Source organism: Macrobrachium nipponense, chromosome 9 (assembly GCF_015104395.2).
Source record: "Macrobrachium nipponense isolate FS-2020 chromosome 9, ASM1510439v2, whole genome shotgun sequence".
Classification (NCBI taxonomy): domain Eukaryota; kingdom Metazoa; phylum Arthropoda; class Malacostraca; order Decapoda; family Palaemonidae; genus Macrobrachium; species Macrobrachium nipponense.
Genome location: NC_061110.1, coordinates 60,491,434 through 60,512,615, shown reverse-complemented (window position 1 = coordinate 60,512,615; position 21,182 = coordinate 60,491,434). Strand labels below are relative to the sequence as shown.

At 35.0% G+C, this 21,182-nt stretch overlaps 1 protein-coding gene across 3 annotated transcripts in view; it reads right to left on the bottom strand.

The window, feature by feature from the left end:
- LOC135218244 (AP-3 complex subunit beta-2-like) overlaps positions 1 to 21,182 on the bottom strand; it is a 694,745-nt gene that overhangs the window by 129,360 nt on the left and 544,203 nt on the right. For all 3 annotated transcript variants that reach the window (XM_064254405.1, XM_064254407.1, XM_064254406.1), the window contains 2 exons: positions 8,853 to 8,968; positions 8,601 to 8,674 (listed from right to left, as the gene is read on the bottom strand). In XM_064254405.1, the coding sequence (XP_064110475.1) occupies positions 8,601 to 8,674; positions 8,853 to 8,968 (190 nt within the window). The remainder of the gene's footprint in view (positions 1 to 8,600; positions 8,675 to 8,852; positions 8,969 to 21,182) is intronic.

Genomic DNA, 21,182 nt, shown 5'->3' with positions numbered 1-21,182 from the left:
GCTCTACACAATAGTGCAATTCTAAAATACCTATCTGTACATTAAATATTTCAAAATCATCTTACTACACTGGAAAATACAAATATACATAAAATGTAGGCCACAGAATGATGTGCAAAGTTACATAGGCCAAAGAAAACATGTGTCTGAAAGAATAACAGCTGAAGGCTGGTACATAATTTTACAACATGACTTTGAAATGATATTAGGGTGTTCTGGGATATTTTGATGTATATTTTATTTGAATGTCAAGTTTGGCAATAAACTTAAAATAGGCAGTTATAGGCATTTTAGAGGTGTATAAGATCTACTTTGTAACAGTAGTAGGAGAGTACTGTAATATACGGTTACTTTGTGTGTTTTGGGGAGATGGTTTGGGGTCTATTTTTTATTTTAAATAATATTAAATTCTTTTAGAATGGTAATTTAAGGTGTACTTTCGTTTTAACTATCATATTAAGCAGTGAAATGTTAAAATAGACAGTTATAATAATTTTAGTTTAAGGGGTCTGGGTATTTGGCAGTTATATGCCAGCTATAAGCATTTTTAGAGGGGATTTTTGCATTTCCACAGCAGGTTCTGAGATCTATTCCTGCGTAAAAGTGAGGAAGCACTGTGCTGATGACATAATACTGAGCATCTTCTGGTTTGTTTCAATTCTTTCCCAAAGAGACTGCCAAAGGTTTTCTATTTTCTGACCTACACGAGGATCTACATCGCAATATGGTAGCAGGCATCTTTTCGGTTTTGGGGGGAGGTTACTACTTATTTAGCAAGTTGATCACCTTGCTTTTCCCCAACTACTCCAAAATGGGAAGGCACCCAGCAAACCTTTACTTCTTTACCTCTTCTTTTCACTAACAGTGGCCATTCCAATATCTCTAAAATTAGTGGATTTAAAGAGTTAAAAGATTCTAATGATTAAAGAACACTTCTCGAGTCACAATAGGATAACTATTTCCATTCTGAGTTCAAATTTCCTTTAATGCCTTTAAAACTGTGTGTAATCTTGCTGTAAAATTATAATGCAGCAGATGAAAATCTCCTGCTTCTTTCTACATCAGAAAAGGCCACTCCAAAACAGATGCCAGCATCTGACTTCGAGACATCTGTTAAACTGCTCCAGAGCTATCCTGTTGGGAGGATTTATATAAAAATATTGATTTCATTGCCTCACTGGACATTTCTGCCTTAGTAGAATAAAAATATCTACATTTTACCTCTTGATGGTTCCACAGGGGGCTAACTCAAACCTAGCCAGTATTTAATTGCTTGGTTATACATTTTACTCTAAAAGCAAATGGTTGAGGTTGCTTTGGGTGATTTAAAAAACTGCCAATGCCTTTCATTTCTAATACAAATGCTTGTTACGGACTTTGGGAGCCTCTAAAATATGTACCATGCATGCTCTAAGTGGGAGATGATTTAAATATTCCTATAGGTAATCTTACTCCTCCATGAATGACTGAATTAAGCATTTTAAAATTAATAGGCTTTGTTGAGGTGCTTACTTCATACCCATGAGTTAGTTTCTCCCAGAATAACAAAGGGAAGTGGTACTTATTGGACAATGGATTGTAATTCCTCAGTGGGTAAGACTTTACTAGGTGGTAGACAAAGAGCATATACATTTTCTTTGTAAATGGATCTGCACACCTATCACTTGCAGACTAAACTGAATACCAATAGGATTTTGTGGGGTGTCATTAAGAATATAAAGTAAAGCCCGGCATTCACGGGAAATTGGAACCACAAAACACCTGCAAATAGCTAAAATCTGTGAATACTTGACATCCCCTTCTAACAATGTTTATAACTGCTTATTTCAATAGTTCAAACACCAAATGTATAACAAACTATCACCCTACACACTCTTGATATAGTCATTTTAAAGCCACGTTACAACATTACTCTTCAAAGTATATGGCTTACAACCGAGTGTGAAAATGATTCAAGTTACCCCTATTTTCAAGTGGTACGTCCATTTTCTCTCATACCTTAAACTATCGTCCTACACAGAATATACTTTAAACTATTATCTTAAACACTTTAATATAATTTCAAAAGTCATCCTAAAACATCACCCTTAAAAATATATGGCTTCTCTCATACAGTATTGAAGCAGTCCTGTTTTCTTCAAAGAATACATGGGGGAACACAGGGAAGTTCAGTACTGTACTGTATACAGGGCCTTAATATCTAATATACACTGAAAAATACATTTTATTGAGAGTTTGTTGTGTTTACTTTAATATTACAGTGGTCCACCCGTATTCACAGGGGATGCATACCAGACTCCCCTTGAATAGTTGGAACCCCTCAAAAATGCTTTTTTAAAACCTCCTATTTTGGTAGTTCAAACTCAAGAAAAACCCACTCAACATTTTGATACCTGGTTTTTTTTAATAGTTTAACTATCACAAAAAATGCATTTAATGATGAAATAGATTTAATAAAGAAAGGAATTTAAGGATATTTCTCATAGGAAAATATCACAAATGGGCATATTTTCCATGAAAAATGGGGGGAAATGTTCCAGAGAAAAATCTGCAAATGCGTGAGTCCACTAATCTGGAGAACGCGAATATGGGGGGTCCACCGTAATATTTGAAAATTTGTAAATTTTTTATCATAAAAATTAAATTAGACATGAAAATACAGTAATCAGATAATATTTTGAGGAAAAATCCATGAATAAGAGGGGCTGTGAACCCTGAACGGCAAACGGGGGGGGGGGGGGGGGGGTCAACTGTGTAAACTGTATAAAGCTACACCCCCAAGGGGCATAAAACCAGATCGCTGATATTTGGAGACTGCCTGTATTACCAATCATAGTCTCCTACAAAGCTTTACGTACGGGAGACTCTTCTGATATCAGCAACCTTAGTTCTTCCCATTTGCTCTTAATCCCTTACATTTCCACTGGAGAAAATTAAACTAAAACCCCTTTTATGTGCTTTAACCTAATTACCTTGCTCCTGCTTTTTTGTGAAAGGACACATTGTTTATGGCTAACTTCCATTTTATAGTTGACGATGGTGGCGCTACTTTCATGGATGAGGCACATGCTAGATGATAGTATCATGGGCACTGGCCACAATTGATGCCGTCTTTGTCAAGGAAATTTCATTTCATGTTCAGGAGCACCAATCACAGCTGGTGCAGGTTACAGGGAGACAAAAGCACCAGATACAAAATATGAATCCTCCGAAAAGGCAGACATGCCAGGTATAACTTGTGCAAGCTCCAGAGAGGCAGGAGCGCCGGTATATCTGGCACTGCCTCAGAATGGGCAGGAGTGCCAGAGACAACTGGTGCAGCCTCTAAAGAGGCAGGAGCACCAGAAATTGCTGGCACAGCCTCTAAAGAAGCCAGAATATAGGTCATCACTGATCTTATCTTCCTTTTACATTACCAAGGGATGCACCTATGGTAGCATTTACATTTCTCCTTCAGTTGGCAGCAGTACTAGAAAAGGATACTCCTGGTTTAACATACTGGTTTAATACTTTTTCTTTTGCCTCTGTAAATGTGATACATTCAGTTACTGTTAAATGTCTTTATTTCTTTTTCCATGATGTACGCATCACAATTCTGTGAAGAAGATGGATGATTGTCTCCACAATGTATACATTTTGCTCCATTATAACACACACCATACTCTGGTTTACTATACTACTTAACAAACATGGCAGGCTTGCCTTGTAGCTTCTGCCTACAGGACCCTAACATATGACCATATTTTCTACAATAAAAATATCTCGGTCTTGGTATATATGTACTGCTTAACCTTAAAACTTAACCATGCTGCTTCTATTACAGTAGGTAAGCGGGTAGAATTGAACATAATACAGGCAGTCCCCGGGTTATGACAGTGTCGGCTTACAACGTTCCGAGGTTACGACGCTTGTCAATAGAAGTTATTTCCAAGGTTACGACGCATGTTCCAGGGTTATGACGCCTACAACGCTCATCTGGGAGATGAAATATGACACCAAAAATGCAAAATAATCAATATTTGAAGGTTTTTTTAATGAAAAATGCCATAAGAATGCAGTTTACATAGTTTTCAATGCGCCCAAAGCATTAAAAGTAAGGTTTTCTTAGGATTTTTGATGATGTTCCGGCTTACGACGATTTTTGGCTTACGAAGCGTCTCAAGAACGGAACCCCCATCGTAACCCAGGGACCGCCTGTAATTAAATCTGGAAATTGAACTAAGGTTCCATTGGTCATCTTCTTTCTTTCAATTCTAATGACACCTTGATCTTTTCGGTATTCTACAAGTGTCTCTTCAGAGTATGTCATCAGTTGAGGGTGCAAATATCATTCCCTTGGAGTTATTCCTAAAAGCATGTACTGAGCAATCTACTTTAACCCCTCCAAGCTGCAATAATGCTTTCATTATTCACTTTCTTTTGCTGAGGCAGATTCTACTGTCAGTTATCCTCGACCTTCATAGGATATCTGTGACTCTGCTACAACACTTCACAAGTCTCTGTAAACATCAACAATAGTTCTGCCCTAGAGGTATCAATGTGAATAATCCAACTGATATTTCTCAGGCCCAAACATTATTGGGTAGTTGATGTTCCTATTACCTTTGGATATAAACCCCAGATCCAGATATAAAACTTTTTCCTATTAACCAGGTATATTAAATTTTACCAAAAGTAAAAAATTCCTTGTGACTTATCCCAAATTAATTAGTAATATACAAATAATGGACTCTTGGATTCAAAACCAGGTACAAATTCCAGGGGCGGTCCCAAGTTGAGGGGGTTGCAACTTTTAGGCATTTTATTTTAACCCTTAAACGCCGAAGCGGTAAAAAAAAAAATGTCTCCTGTGTGCCGGAGGTGTTTCAGAGTGAGCGCGGAAGCGGAAAAAATATTTTTTTCAATAAATCACAGCGCGCTTAGTTTTGAAGATTAAGAGTTCATTTTTGGCTCCTTTTTTTGTCATTGGCTGAAGTTTAGTATGCAACCATCAGAAATGAAAAGAATTATCATTATCATTATCATATATAAATAATGCGATATATGATAGCGCAAAAATGAAATTTCATATATAATTGTATTCAAATCGCGCTGTGCGTGAAACGGTTAAAGGTAACAAGTTACTTTTTTTTTCGTTGTAATTTACACTAAATTGCAATCATTTTGGTATATAACACATTGTAAAACTATAAAAGCAACACAGAGAAAATATTATCACAAAATAATGCATGAATTCGTAACGCATGGACGTAAACAAATATTTTTTTCTAAAATTCACCATAAATCTAAATATTGTCCTAGAGACTTCCAATTTTTTTCAAAATGAAGAAAAATGATTGAATATTACTATACTGTAAGAGTATTAGCTTACAATTGCAGTTTTCGACCATATCTGACGAGTTAAAGTTGACCGAATGTCGAATTTTTTTAAATATATTTTTTTATATGCAATTATTTCAGAAATAAGAAAAGCTACAACCTTTAAATACTTTTTGTTTTAATCTACATGAAATTGCGCACATTTTCATATATAAAACTCTATGAAATGCCTAATATGAAACGGAGCAAATATTCTGAGAATGAAACGTACGCATTTCGGAGATTTGTGGCGGAGAATCCGCGCACGGAGGGAAGGAAAGTTTTTTTTTTTAATTCACCATAAATCTAAATATTGTGCTAGAGACTTCGAATTTGTTTCAAGATGAAGATAAATGACTGAATATTACTAGACTGTAAGAGTTTTAGCTTACAATTGCGTTTTTCGACCATTTCGGTAGAGTCAAAGTTGACCAAACGTGGTTTTTTTCTATTTATCGTGATTTATATGCAAATATTTCTATAATGAGAAAAGCTACAACCTTCAATTATTTATTGTTGTATTCTACATGAAATTGCGCATATTTTCATATATAAAACATTATGTAACGGCTAATTTAAAATGGTGCAAACATTACCACAATCGCACGTATGATTTTTTCGGAAGAGTTACGCGCGGACATAAAGAAAATGTTATTTTTTTCATAAATTCACCATAAATCGAATTATTGTGCTAGAGACTTCCAATTTGTAGCAAAATGAAGGTAAATGCTTGAATATTACTAGAATATAAGCGTTTTAGCTTACAATTGCGTTTTTCGACCATTTCGGTAGTCAAAGTTGACCGAAGGTTGAAAATTTGTCACATATCATTATTTATATGAAAATATTTCAAAACTGATAAAAGCTACAACCATGGGTTGTTTTTAGTTGTATTGTGCATGAAATTGCACACATTTTCATATATAAAACTTTATGTAACGGCTAATTTAAAATGGTGCAAACATTACCACAATCGCATGTATGATTTTTTTCGGAAGAGTTACCACGCGGACGTAATGAAAGAGTTTTTTCATAAATTCACCATAAATCGAAATATTGTGCTAGAGACTTCCAACTAGTTGCAAAATTAAGGTAAATGATTGAATATTACTAAAATATAAGAGTTTTAGCTTACAATTGCGTTTTTCGACCATTTCGGTAGAGTCAAAGTTGACCGAAGGTTGAAATTTTGGCACATCGTTATTTATATAAAAAATATCTCAAAACTGATAAAAGCTACAATCATGAGTATTTTTTTGTTGTATTCTACATAAAAATGCACACATTTTCATATATAATACTTCATGTAACGGCTAATCTAAAATGGTACAAAAATCATGTCAAAGTGACGAAATAATTTCAGAGATGTGTCACAGATACTTTTTAGTGCGGCATGAAAGAAATTCCCGCTTGCGCGCTTGCGTAATGATTGTAAACAAAACAACACCTTCATCCGTGAACTCCCAGCATCCCCAAAGGCGCGTGATTCAAGAGTTTTCGGCTGGTAGGCCTAAAAGTATTTTTCCGCAAATTTTTAAAAAAACTTTTGTATGTCGACATAAAATACGTCCAGTCGGCACACGAGAGACAAAAAATGTCGACGTAAAATACGTCCAGTCGGCAGTAAAGGGTTAACATAAAGTATGTTAGTTTACCTTTGTATACCTCTTTTATATTTACATATAGAAAAAATAATTCCAGTGATAATGTTTCTTTTAGCGAGTAAAAATTTTTCTCTTAATAATTTGGAAGTAGGCCTCAATCTGCTGGGTCTGAGAATATCAACATTATCCTAGCCTATTTAAATGCATATAGCTGATCAGTTATTTTTATAGTATTACAATGATGATGTTAATTGTACAGTATAAATAGATTCAGTGCCTAAGATATCAGTTTCATTACCATTGCCTTACATACAGCTGTAATAGCCTATTTGACTTATGCAAATGGATACTTTAAGTTTAACACCCCAGCCTAGGCCAATACGTATTTCACACACTTTTTGTAATTTGTGTAAAGTATGTACTACAATATGGTAAAAACTGACAAGAAAGATGCTGTACGTACAAAAATACATCAATGCTAATAAAACCTGGTAGGATGTGAGTAAACACAGGTATGCTACCTACCTACTACTGTGTCATTTATGAGAGAGATAAAGCAAGGGTTGCATTTTTTTAGTGCATTTACATTTATACGGTATATTTTGTTACAAATTCTGGAGAAAAATATAAGTAACTGCTCTTTGCATATTGTTTTCAGTTTAAAGTTTGATGGTTACTCATAAACATACATGTTTATGGTTATGTGGTATTGACAAGGTATGGTAAGTAAGGGTAGGGAGAAGCTGATTTATACCCGTAGAGCTTTGTAATTGTGTTTTAACTGTATAATTGTGATTTATGAGAGAGATAAAGAAAAGGTTGCACTTTTTCAGTGCATTTATACAGTATATTTTGTTACAAATCCTGGAGAAAAATATACGTAACTGCCCTTTGCATATTGTTTTCAGTTTAAAGTGTGATGGTTACTTATAAACATATTGAGTGTTTATGGTTATGTGGTATTGACAAGGTATGGTAAAAAAGGGTAGGGAGAAGCCGATTTATACCTGACGAGCTTTGTAATTGTGTTTATCTGTATTTTTCCCCTATCTGAAATGGCCTTGGTTCAATTTATCCAAATAATCAAAAGATTACTACTGTACAACCATTAAAAGAGAAATTTTATGAAATGGCCAAAAAAGATGAAAGAAAACTAATTTCATACATAAAACAATGCTGTATGGTAACATCATAAGAAAAAACAAATTACACAATAGCACTAAGATTAATATGTAGTGCAGGCCAGAGACAAACCAAAAATAGTGCACTAAGATGATGACAGGCTCAAGATGATGGCATCACAATGAAAGAACATTCACCTTATAAAAAACACAAAACTACCCTTGGAACTGAAAATTATATTTGAAAAACTAAAGATATAAGGACTTTAAAAACAAGAAAGAATAAGTAGATATGAAATAACATATTTGCAGCCACCCTCTCCCTCTCTGAAGACAATAATACCAAGGTGTATGGAAGCACCAAAACTTAAAGAAAGGAAAAATCCCCACTGCTTACTGTAAAATTAAAGTAAAAAACGATGATGTAGGTAAAAGAATGACTAATTTAATAAAAAAAAAAGCTAAGGTTCTTATGTAAATAGTAATTTTGAATTTTATATGTACAAAAACAACATACCATCCCTGTTTGATAGGAGAGAGACAAGACCACTTAAGCATGTGTCTGTTACTTCCCTTATATTGGACGCACACCTGTAAAAGGAGAATTGCTATAAATATAAGAGAAATGGGTAAAAAAGGGAATAATTTTCTCATATGAAAATAATTTTAAGTCTATATTAACTTTCATTGATGTCAAAACTAGTCAATCTTTCGAAACCTGATTTGTTCTACATATATTTTCATCAATTATCCACAAAGAAGCACTTACCTTCCAATGGCCTGAATAGTTGCAGCAACAAATTCCTTATCAGATGATCCTATGTAAGTTTGAAACTCACGTAAAATAACCGATATATTAGTATCTGTTGCCAAGTTGGTAAGCACCTGAAAGTTACATAGAAAGTGAAATAAATACTATAAAACACATGGCTACATATTCACTACTGTCATAGAGCTGCACAGTTTTCATGTCAATCATATAACACACCAAAGAAAACAGATTCACTACTGTCATAGATCTGCTAAGTTTTTATGTCAATCATATAACACACCAAAGAAAACAGATTCACTACTGTCATAGATCTGCACAGTTTTCATGTCAATCATATAACACACCAAAGAAAAAGTTCATGTGCCTGTAAAAAGTATACTGTGTGAGAGGAAGAGTCAAGGGGGAATCTCTGGTATTTTAGTATAATTACATTACTGCTGTGAGAAATAGACCCTATATTAAAACCTATCAAGCAAAATAGCCTCTAAATATCCTACTATAAAATATAAAACCAACAAATAACTGATCTTTAAATTAAAACTGAAATTAATTTATTCACAAACAAAACTGTTACTTCATGTTAGCCTAGCTTCAATATAGTAGCAGCAAGAGTTCTATTTTCTAATTTTCCACATATGCATCTGCATCTCTCAGCAACCTGTTGGTAGAATTGGTTTAATCTGAACCAACTAGAATTAGAAGGCGAAAGGATGTAAAAAAAATTAATTCTCATTTAGAAGTGAGATTTTTTGTAACATGTAAGTGTTACATAATAAAAATATGGAATGTTATTCCATATATATAAAAAACTAAAACTAAAATTAATTAAAACCAGTGACCCAAGAGGTCAACCAGATTGCTCGCAGGAATGTGATCAGACCAGAGACGATAAAGTATGCTAAGATGACGTATACAATAAAGTAGGCTAAAATGACGTGCCGTCACCTGTGGTCCTTCATTTGTTTTGAAAACATTAGTCCAAGCTTCCTGCTTGAGACAACTACCGCGACCTATAATTCAAACGGCCTACGTGATTTGTAACTATGTCATCTGTATGTATGTTCATATGTTCATATGTTCGAGCTACTGTCTGCTTCCTTTGAGATTTGTAACCGAGATGGTAGTCAGAGTTGAATCAGCCATCATCATTGGCAGAAGCGATCAAGCTATCGTCATTAGAAGACTTCTTCATGTAGATTTGAATTAGCCATCATCATTGGCAAACCTGTATAAATTTCCTCTGATCTTCATCATGTAATCTCAGAGAATAGAACTATTTTTTGTACTCAAGTGTTTTCTACTAGAAACCTCGCATCAGAAAAAAGATATCATCATGAGTTTAACACATCGTCGTCATAACCAAAGAGATACCAACTTTGAAAGTTATCATCAAACCCCAAGACACTCCAATGAGTATGGAAGTGCATAACCAACCGACTTAGCGTAAGATTATCGCAAGTCTATCATAACCTCATAGGGCGCCTTATTATACAAGGCAACAGCCCTTTCATTGGTGGCAGCGACTTCAGAAAACAACAAGAACTCTTCAACGTCTTCCGAAGAATAACGAATAATGTATCATATCAGAAGTCAACGACGACGAAAGCAACAGATTCTTCAAGCAACTTAGTATCATCGTTTAGTGAGTGACTTCAGAAAACAACAAGAACTCTTCAACGTCTTCCGAAGAATAACGAATAATGTATCATATCAGAAGTCAACGACGACGAAAGCAAGAGATTCTTCAAGCAACTTAGTATCATCGTTTAGTGAGCGATTTCAGCAGTGCATAACTTCAAGAAACAAACCCGACGTGTCTTCTTCCTATGGCAACGCAAGCTTCGTCTCATTCAAGAAAACATCGTTTATTGAGCATTTCCAGCACTTCAAGAAACAAACCGAACGCGTCTGCAGCATCGGATCTTCAAGGAATCGAATCATCCAAAAAAACGAACAACACGCACGGGGGAAACTCAAGCCAAACCAGGTCATCCGCTAAACAGAGAAGGAGGGCCAAGGCCGCGTGTCATTATTGGAACACCGTGACTTCCCACAAAATCAAGCTAAGTACAATCTTTTTATTCATTTGGAGTAACTGAGTGTTTCCTTTACAGGTCGAATTTTCGTTATTCCTGTGGCTGAAGTTACGAGACATTCTTTATCTTACTTTTTTACAGAAATTATCTACATCATTGGGATTTTGCTACTGCGAGTTTTTATCTTTGAGTTTCTGTTTCCAGAAGTTCTCCTGAAATATCATAATCATATACTGTGTTAATTTTATCATTTTGGGTGATTATTAATTCTTTATGTAACAAATCATATTAAACAGTGAATATGCGTTTACGCAGTGGACGTCTGTATTTATACAGATGTATGGATACGGTCGTTAGGCACCGTAGTGATAAGAAAACACACAAAAACAAGTGGAACACCCGTACAAATCTAGGTAAATTAGAGGTAACACTATTTCGGGTCAGGACAATAAATGCTCCTTTGCAAGGTCCCGATCGCAGATTTAGCCTTGAGTTTTTTTAGTTATATGCATAAAATATCGAACCTCAATGACTCAACTTAACTTTAAAAAATACGGCTGGATTGCAAGGAATAACATGTCTATAAACACTTTCATTAGGTTAACATACTTAACATTCATATAAACAAATTAACAAAAAAATGTCGAAATGCGCTGACCTGGATCTCTCACTATTTCAAATTCTAGCAAAGAATGAAAGTAGAACCACAGCAAGTACATATAGTTCATAATAACGCAATAGATAACTTGTTTTACTAGTAATCGCTCAATTCTTTATAGTTCAAGTCATTCTTACGTTCGTTGCTTTATACGTAACCAGCAACATAATGCTAAAAACACACAATACGTGGCCGATGGTAATAAAGAGAAGATTCCTAATTATTATAAAAAGAAATAGGTAAACAGTAGCCCTAAAAATCAGAATCAAACAAATCGTGCTTAAGCAAACTTGGTTACTGTGTCATCTAATCAAACGGTCAGGGTCAGCTAACTCTGCGGAGTGTTCAAAGCAAAGCACATTCCACACAATAAGCGACTCTAGCAGAGCGGGGAAAAATGATGTTGGATCATTCATGCCAATACCTTTTTGAATTAAAAAGGAATTTTCCTATGAATCACACGACCTTCTAACATATTAAAATCCGTTTTGAACAAAAAGAGACAGTTAATCAAATAACTTATATAGAGGAACCAATCATTTGACTCATAAATCGTGATATTGTTCAACGACCCAACAGAATTCTCCCACAACCGCAGTCGCAGTGTGCACGCAAAATCTCAAGAAGCATGGACCCTCGAATGTCTTAGTGCGTGTAAAAAGACTTTGCTGGGATCTGAAATTTTAATCCTTCCCGACTCTCTGAAATACAATGATTTCCGCGAACAAAGCCCTATATACGGTTGACTCACAGCAACAAGTTAATCTAGTAATCCACAAAACCTATACATATAAATATCGCATTTTTTATTGTTGCTAATTTTTAATCACGCCCGACCAGTCGTAGATGAATCTCTCTTATACTCTATCTAAAGTAATATCCGTAAAGTCATTCAAGCAGAGGTGATTCAGCAGAAATTTTTTTTATCTTTTATCTGAATACCAGGACGTTTCTCCACTAGCGAGTGATCTCTGGGGGAATCGGATGTCATCGAACACAAAATACGGTCTAAGGACAAACATAAAGCTATATACGTACCTTCATATAGACTCCCAATGAAATTTCAAAATAGAGATAAATGACGAAGTTGAAAAAATGTTAGTAATAGGAGTCATTAGGAAATCAAATAGCCCATATAATTTTTCCCTCAAACTTCATGCCATAAAAGATCGGACTTGGCGTATCTGCGTAGATTACTGTCGCTTAAACAAGGAAACGATTCCCGATCGTTTTCCAGTGCCATATACCGACGATATCTTATCTTTGTTAGGTCAGAATAAATTTTTCACCAGCTTGGACTTACTTAAAGGCTTTCACCAGATACCATTACCTAAGTGATTGTACCTCATACACCGCCTTCAGCACACTCAGGAGACATTATCAATTTTTACGTATGCCTCCGGCTTACGTTGCGCCCCAATTACAATATAGTGTTTGGAGACTTTTAGGGGATACCCAACATGCCTATATGGTTGGTCTTGTAATCTTTTCTAATACCTTAGAAGTACATTCGCATAAACTAGAGCTAGTGCTACAGAGACTAAGACAAATAATCTCAGAGTAAAATATCTAATGTGAGTTTTAAAAACCGAACATGTTTATTTAGATTTTGTGTGTCTAGTCAAGGTCTTAAAGTAGTCCATGGTAAGGTGTCGGCTATTCATAACTTTCCGGTACCTATTAACGTAAAGGGGATACAGCACTTTTGCGCTGTAGTGGGTATTACAATCGTATGTAAATATGTAACTCTTCAATCATAGACAGCTCCTTTAACAGACCTTACGAAGAAGGGCGTAGATTTATTATGGTCTAAAAAGCATCAACAGGAGTTCGATATCTTAAAATTGGAATAATGCAGCTCACCTATCTTAAAAATCCCTGATTTAAATAAGGAACTTTTTTTTGCTGCAACAGACACCTCAGACCAAGGGGTAAGAGGGGTACTACTTCAGCGATATGATAAACAGTTCTTCCCTATAGCTTTTATTCACGTAAACTAAAGCCTCTGAAAGTAAATATGCAGTAATAGGCAAGGAAGGGCTAGGTATCTTTAACTCAATAGTACCGAGTTTTTCAAAGGCTTTAATCACAGTCCCAAAGGAACTCGGTGGCATATGATCATTCAGGTCTTTGGAGCCAAGTTAAGATATCTACCTGGGAAAGCAAATATCATAGCTGACACATTATCCCGCAATCCCGCACCATACTGCAAAGAACCATTAATTGGACTAAAATATATAGAAACATCCGTGCCTATTGTTGAAACCGTATCTAAACAAGAAAATTCATTAACCCAAGAGATCGTGAGCATTGAATACCTGGGTTGGAGCGCTGAACTGTTACAAACTGAACAAAACAAGGGACAGCAGCTAAGCAAAACAAAATACACTTCGAACAGAAACAAGGTCAGTATCTAAGCAAAACAATAAACACTTCAAATGGAAACAGGGTCAGCAGCTAAGCAAAACAATAAACACTTCGAACGGAAACACTAAAGCAAAAGTATATTTAAAGTATGTGTATCAGAATTAGGTAATGAAATGTAATATTATATGTAGGTCCGTGACGAGGAAAACCTGAAGAACACAGCAGGTGACTAACGACCAGGTAGTAGTAATCTTTTTCATACCAATCGTCCTAAACTGGTTGCATTCCGTCATCCAGGGTTCTCTATTATGTCACAGAAAGCCAAATCACTATTTTACTGGCCTACAACGCTTACAGATATAAAAAGCACATAACTAATTGTAACACGTCATGAAAACAAGGGACACACTACGACACCTGTCATTTTAGGGGCCTATCCCGTGCCAAATCAATCCTTGAAAGAATATACGTAGAATTATCAACAGAATTACGAGTCTGACAGAGGAAATGAACACTTCTTAGTGTTAATAGTTCCCTTGACACCTTATATAGAAGTAATAGCACTAAAAAACAAACACCGCAATTGAGTGCGCTAGGAATATTTATGAGTGCTAAATCAGTAAACATGGAATTCAACACATGATAATCTCTGACTCAGGTGGTGTAAATCAATAATCATCTCCTTAACTCGTTGTGTGAATTCCTTTCCATTAAGACCAATACTATATTTTATCACCCAGAGTCAATGGGTTTGGTAGAATGGATAAATAAAAAAGTGTCATGTCTTACGAGTTACACTCGTGATATTGGATCCGAACTGGATTATAGCGGTTTTAAATACCTTTATCATTCATATCTTGTATCTATAGAATTGATACCGCAAGTAGCCTTATACGGTATGCCGCTAGAACACTTTTCCACATATTCAAGCCAACCATTAATTTATCAAATATATATATAAAAAAAATAAATATAAAAAAAAAAGGTATGGATACAAGTGGAGTCGATATAATACACTCCGTAAGAAGTTGGAAGGGTTACAAATTATAATAAAAAAGGAATCACGATAAAATCAATAAGCAAAACGTAACCATAGGTTAATAAAATATCCAAATATATATGCGTAAAGATTTGAATGCTTTAGTTTACTAGTCCATTCAGTATTCTGGGGATATTAATGACAAATAAGCTAAAAGTTCAAACACATATCAAAACCTGCTAGCATATTGTCTGTTCCGGTGATTTATATTCGTAGCCAATGAAAAAAAAAAAATAAATAATAATTAAATAAAAGAGAAGTGAAAATTTATCTATGAGAATATTCTTGTACAGGGTAATATATAAAATTTGTATGGAAACCCTTTTCATTAGTTTGAATAAGGAATATCTAATTTAACCCTCTTACGCCTACTGGACGTATTTTACGTCGACATTTTTTGTCGCCCGTGTGCCGACTGGACGTATTTTACGTCGACTTACAAAAGTTTTTTTTTTAAATTCGCGGAAAAATACTTATAGGCCTACCAGCCTAAAACTTTTGAATCACGCGCCTTCACGGATCAAGGTGCTGTTTTGTTTACAATCATTACGCAGGTGCGCAAGAGCGAATTTCTTTCTTGCCACACTAAAAAGTATCTGTGACACATCTCGGAAATTATTTCGTCACTTTGACATAATTTTTGTACCATTGTAAATTAGCCGTTACATGAAGTATTATATATGAAAATGTGCGCATTTTTATGTAGAATACAATAATAAAATACTCATGATTGTAGCTTTTATCAGTTTTGAGATATTTTCATATAAATAACGATAATTGCCAAAATTTCAACCTTCGGTAAACTTTGACTCTACCGAAATGGTCGAAAAACGCAATTGTAAGCTAAAACTCTTATATTTGAGTAATATTCAATCATTTACCTTAATTTTGCAACTAATTGGAAGTCTCTAGCACAATATTTCGATTTATGGTGAATTTATGAAAAAACTTTTTCCTTACGTCCGAGCGGTAACTCTTCCGAAAAAAATTATACATGCGATTGTGGTAATGTTTGCACCATTTTAATATTAGCCGTTATATAAAGTTTTATATATGGAAATGTGCGCAATTTCATGCACAATACAACTAAAAACAACCCATGGTTGTAGCTTTTATCAGTTTTGAGATATTTTCATATAAATAACAATAATTGCCAAAATTTCAACCTTTGGTCAACTTTGACTCTACCGAAATGGTCGAAAAACGCAATTGTAAGCTAAAACGCTTATATTCTAGTAATATTCAAGCATTTACCTTCATTTTGCAACAAATTGGAAGTCTCTAGCACAATATTTCGATTTATGGTGAATTTATGAAAAAAAATAACATTTTCTTTACGTCCGCGCGGTAACTCTTCCAAAAAAATCATACGTGCGATTGTGGTAATGTTTGCACCATTTTAAATTAGCCGTTACATAAAGTTTTATATACGAAAATGTGCACAATTTCATGTAGAATACAATAAAAAATAATTGAAGGTTGTAGCTTTTCTCATTATAGAAATATTTGCATATAACTCATGATAAACAGAAAAAAAACCACGTTCGGTCAACTTTGACTCTACCGAAATGGTCAAAAAACGTAATTGTAAGCTAAAACTCTTACAGTCTAGTAATATTCAGTCATTTATCTTCATCTTGAAACAAATTCAAGTCTCTAGCAAAATATTTAGATTTATGGTGAATTTTAAAAAAAATCTTTCCTTCCCTCCGCGCGCGGATTCTCCGCCACAAATCTCCGAAATGCGTACGTACCATTCTCGGAATATTTGCTCCATTTCATATTAGGCATTTCATAGAGTTTTATATATGAAAATGTGCGCAATTTCATGTAAAATAAAACGAAAAATATTTGAAGGTTGTAGCTTTTCTTATTTCCGAAATAATTGCATATAAAAAATATATATATAAAAAATTCGACATTCGGTCAACTTTAACTCTTCAGATATGGTCGAAAACGGCAATTGTAAGCTAATACTCTTACAGTACAGTAATATTCAATCATTTGTCTTCATTTTGAAAGAAATTGGAAGTCTCTAGGACATTATTTAGATTTATGGTGAATTTTTGAAAAAAATATTTGTTTACGTCCGCGTGTTACGAATTCATGCATTATTTTGTGATAATATTTTCTCTGTGTTGCTTTTATCGTTTTACAATGTGTTATATACCAAAATGATTGCAATTTAGTGTACATTATAACGGAAAAAAAGTAACTTGTTACCTTTAACCGTTTTGCGCGAAGCGCGATTTGAATACAATTATATATGAAATTTCATTTTTGCGCTATCATATATCGCATTATTTATATATGATAATGATAATTTTTTTCATTTCTGATGGTTGCATACTAAACTTCAGCCAATGACAAAAAAGGAGCCAAAAATGAACTCTTAATCTTGAAAACTAAGCGCGCTGTGATTTTTTGAAAAAAATATTTTTTCCGCTTCTGCGCTCACTCTGAAACACCTCCGGCACACGGGAGACAATTTTTTTTTTACCGCTTCGGCGTAAGAGGGGTTAACATAATTACATTTATTTTACAATCATGCAGATTTCCAACATGGATCTAATACAGGCGGTCCCTGGGTTACGACGGGGGTTCCGTTCTTAAGACGCGTCGTAACCCGAAAATCGTCGTAAGCCGGAACGACGTTCTTGAAAACATGTCCACAGGGAAAATTTCACTACTAATTTGCAATTTTTCTTAGGGCCGTATCTCTAAAATTATCACTAATTTACTTTTTTTCATGTGCAACACTGTGTATTCACAAATTACTGTATATTTTCATTAAAATACAAGAGAGAGAGAGAGAGAGAGAGAGAGAGAGAGAGAGAGAGAGAGAGAGAGAGAGAGAGAAATAACTCCTTAGGTTTCAATAGATTGAAATGAACGTCTGTAAGCAACTTTTTCCCCCTCCCATAAATACATATATTTCTCCAGAGAAGAGAGAAAGAGAGGACTGTGCAATTATGTTTGTCTGTCTATCAATTCTTTTGCTGTGAGCGAGAGAGATAAAAGGAAGAAATAGAAACACCAAATGTGACAAGTATCTTGTGGAGAGAGAGAGAGAGAGAGAGAGAGAGAGAGAGAGAGAGAGAGAGAGAGAGAGAGAGAGAGAGAGAGTTGTCCTTACAGTATTTAAAAGAGAGAAATGGAATGATTATTGTATTTAAAATACTCAGATATGAATTTTGTACTTATAGTATTATTATTGGAAAATATTAATGATAAACTTATTACATACACGTCCATGAAAATGATCTCATCTCAGTAAGAGAGAGAGAGGAAGAGAGAGAGGAGGAGAGGAGAGCGGAGAGAAGAGATAGAGAGAGACGAGAGAGAGAGAGGACGGGAGAGAGAGAGAGATGAGAGATGGAGAAGAGAGAGAGGTAGAGAGAGAGAGAGAGATTATAAAACCATTAAATTCGTTGACCATTGTATGGCATTGTTAAGCTTGAGTGTCACTCGAGTTGAGGTGGGGAAATTGATACAGAAAAAGACAAAAGGAAGAATTTTCTTTTGAAATTAGTTATCGTATTATTACTATTCTATTATTATTATTATTATTATTATTATTATTATTGAAAATATAATAAACACGTGCATCTACCATAAAAATTCTCTTCATCTCAGTAAGAAAGAGGAATTATCCTTACTAGTGAAATGGAAAGGTAATTTTCATCTCTTTAAAATACGACATTATGAATTTTGTAATTAAAGTTTTATTATTATTATTATTATTATTATTATTATTATTATTAAATAACTGAAATTATCAATAAACATTTTACATACTAGTACCATAAAAATTCTTTCATCTCGGTAAAAGAGAGAGAGAGAGAGAAAGAGAGAGAGAGAGTGTTTATCTCTCTCTGTTTATAACGCTTCCAGCGAAAGAGAGGGAGGGAGTTACCACTATGTATGACACATTATTATCTTGTGTGGAGAGAGGCAGAGAGAGACGAGAGAGAGAGAGAGAGAGAGAGAGAGAGAGAGCGAGGAGAGAGAGAGAGAGAGAGAGAGTTAACCTTAATTAAAAGTGACATGGATAGATTAGTACGTATTGTATTTCTTTAAAATACTATCACATATGAATTTGTAATTACAGTTATTATTATTATTATTATTTATTTAAAAGTATTAAAAACAAATAGTACAAGTACATAAAAAATCTCAAGTCTCAGTAAATGAGAGAGAGAGAGAGAGAGAGAGAGAGAGAGAGAGAGAGAGAGAGAGAGACGAGAAAGAGAGAGAGAGAGGGGGGGGGGGGCGGGGGGGGGGGGGGGAATGTCAGGACCACGTGATTGCAACACTGCAGCTCTCCCCCAGCTCTTTCCCCTCCTGGCTGTCACAGAACTTGATATATAGCTGACAGTTTTAGTACCTGGATCTCGAAAAAGGTTACTGGAAGTTACTTCAAGAAGACTGGGATTTCCTTCATTCTTCCATAATTTTTTAAATATAAGCTAAAATCTTACTAAGTTCAATATGGTATTTTCTTTAATGAATTGATATTATTGCTGATATAAATTAATATTAATATTTGAAAATAGTAAACAAATTTGAGAGCGATAGAAGAGAGAGAGAGAGAGAGAGAGACGAGAGAGAGACGACGAGAGAGAGACAGAGAGAGAGGATGAGATAGATGGAGAGCAGAAGAGAGAGAAGGAGAGAGAGAAACTGTGCTAAACTATAAAGGGTTCTTATCTTATCATAGTATGTGTTTTTTAAAAGCATCGTAAACTTGGAGCGTCGGAAGCGTCAGCGTCGTAACCTCCGAACAAGCGTCGTAACCCAGGGCGGATTTTTCAATGAATATTTAAGAAAAAGCATCGTAACCTCAGAACGTCGTAACCTCGGAACGTCGTAACCCGGGGACCGCCTGTATATTGTTAAATTTTGGTACTGTTTTTTTCAGACATTCTTCTCATGTGGGTGGAGTATTAAAACAAAAAATATCATTTGAAGGTACTAAAGTCGTATTTATTACAGCAAGTAACGTAACTCATAAGCTGGCTGAGAGCAATCTCCAGCCAGGTGACGACGTCATCAGTCTAGAAGGTGCCTGGCGTGTTTGCCGAATCATCATTGTTCCTTTTAACCTCAATAAACCGCTTGCAAAGCAAGTTGGCTGAAGAGAGGAATGCTTAGCACAAACTTCTCATGGGCAAGGCAGGACGTTAGGTACAAGTGTCTATACGTGTGTGCAATGCAACTTTAGTTAAGGAATTGCGATAGTTTTAAAATTAATGAACAAAATAAGCAAACAGAATTCCTATAACATCAAAATGAATTAATTTCTTTTCTGAACCTCATAGACAATTAAAGTCAATAAATCAGCCTATAACATTGGTAAACGGACATTTAGAAGTATCAGGTCATGGATATGAAAAATTTACTTGCAACAATAGCCTATTACAATTCAAGTAAATCACATTCATGGGAAAATGTCACATTTTCTTGAAAAACCCAGTTTATATAGAAATTAGTTAAATAGTGGGTTCTTTCATAGCATCTCCTGCCTAAAAATTAGCCGCAGAGGATGCGCGCGAGAAAATTGAATATGAAACTTTTGTTAGGGGCACATAGGATCGGATTTTATCACAGCTAAATTTCAGTAAGCGTGGAGAAATACAGAATCATGATTAATATTCTCTTTGACTCTTATGTTGCCTGGCAATCTTACAAATAGCTCCGTTTCACACTTCTTTGTCTAGTAACTTACTACCAGTAATATCGAATTTTCTTTGGGATTCGTATTGATATCTGTTATTTTTTATAATTATGGATATTTTTACAGTCATCATAGACCTGGATAGGTTCACTCATTGTTATAATGCCATGGATAAAAAAGTTAGTAAAGCTGACTCTTTTGAATTCCATAAAATATCAGCGAATTCATGTGGGCTAAGTCTGGTTCTTAATGGCTTTCTCCCTCCCATATTTGTTGGATGTTGTCTGAATTTACTTTGCCCTTGTGACAAGTATAATTTCACTTACAGGCTGATTAATGGAACCTGGTTACAGTATCCTGCAGTACGAGAGTTTCACATCGCACGCCCGAACAGATCGTCTACAACTTCAAAAAATCGTTGGTCGCTGCGGACGACTGCAGTGAGGTAACAACTGCCTACAATGTGAAGGGAATAAGCACCATCATAAGTGAACAAGCTTATTTCATAGACTTCTTGGACAGACACCCGTATCCCGTTGTTAATCTCGCA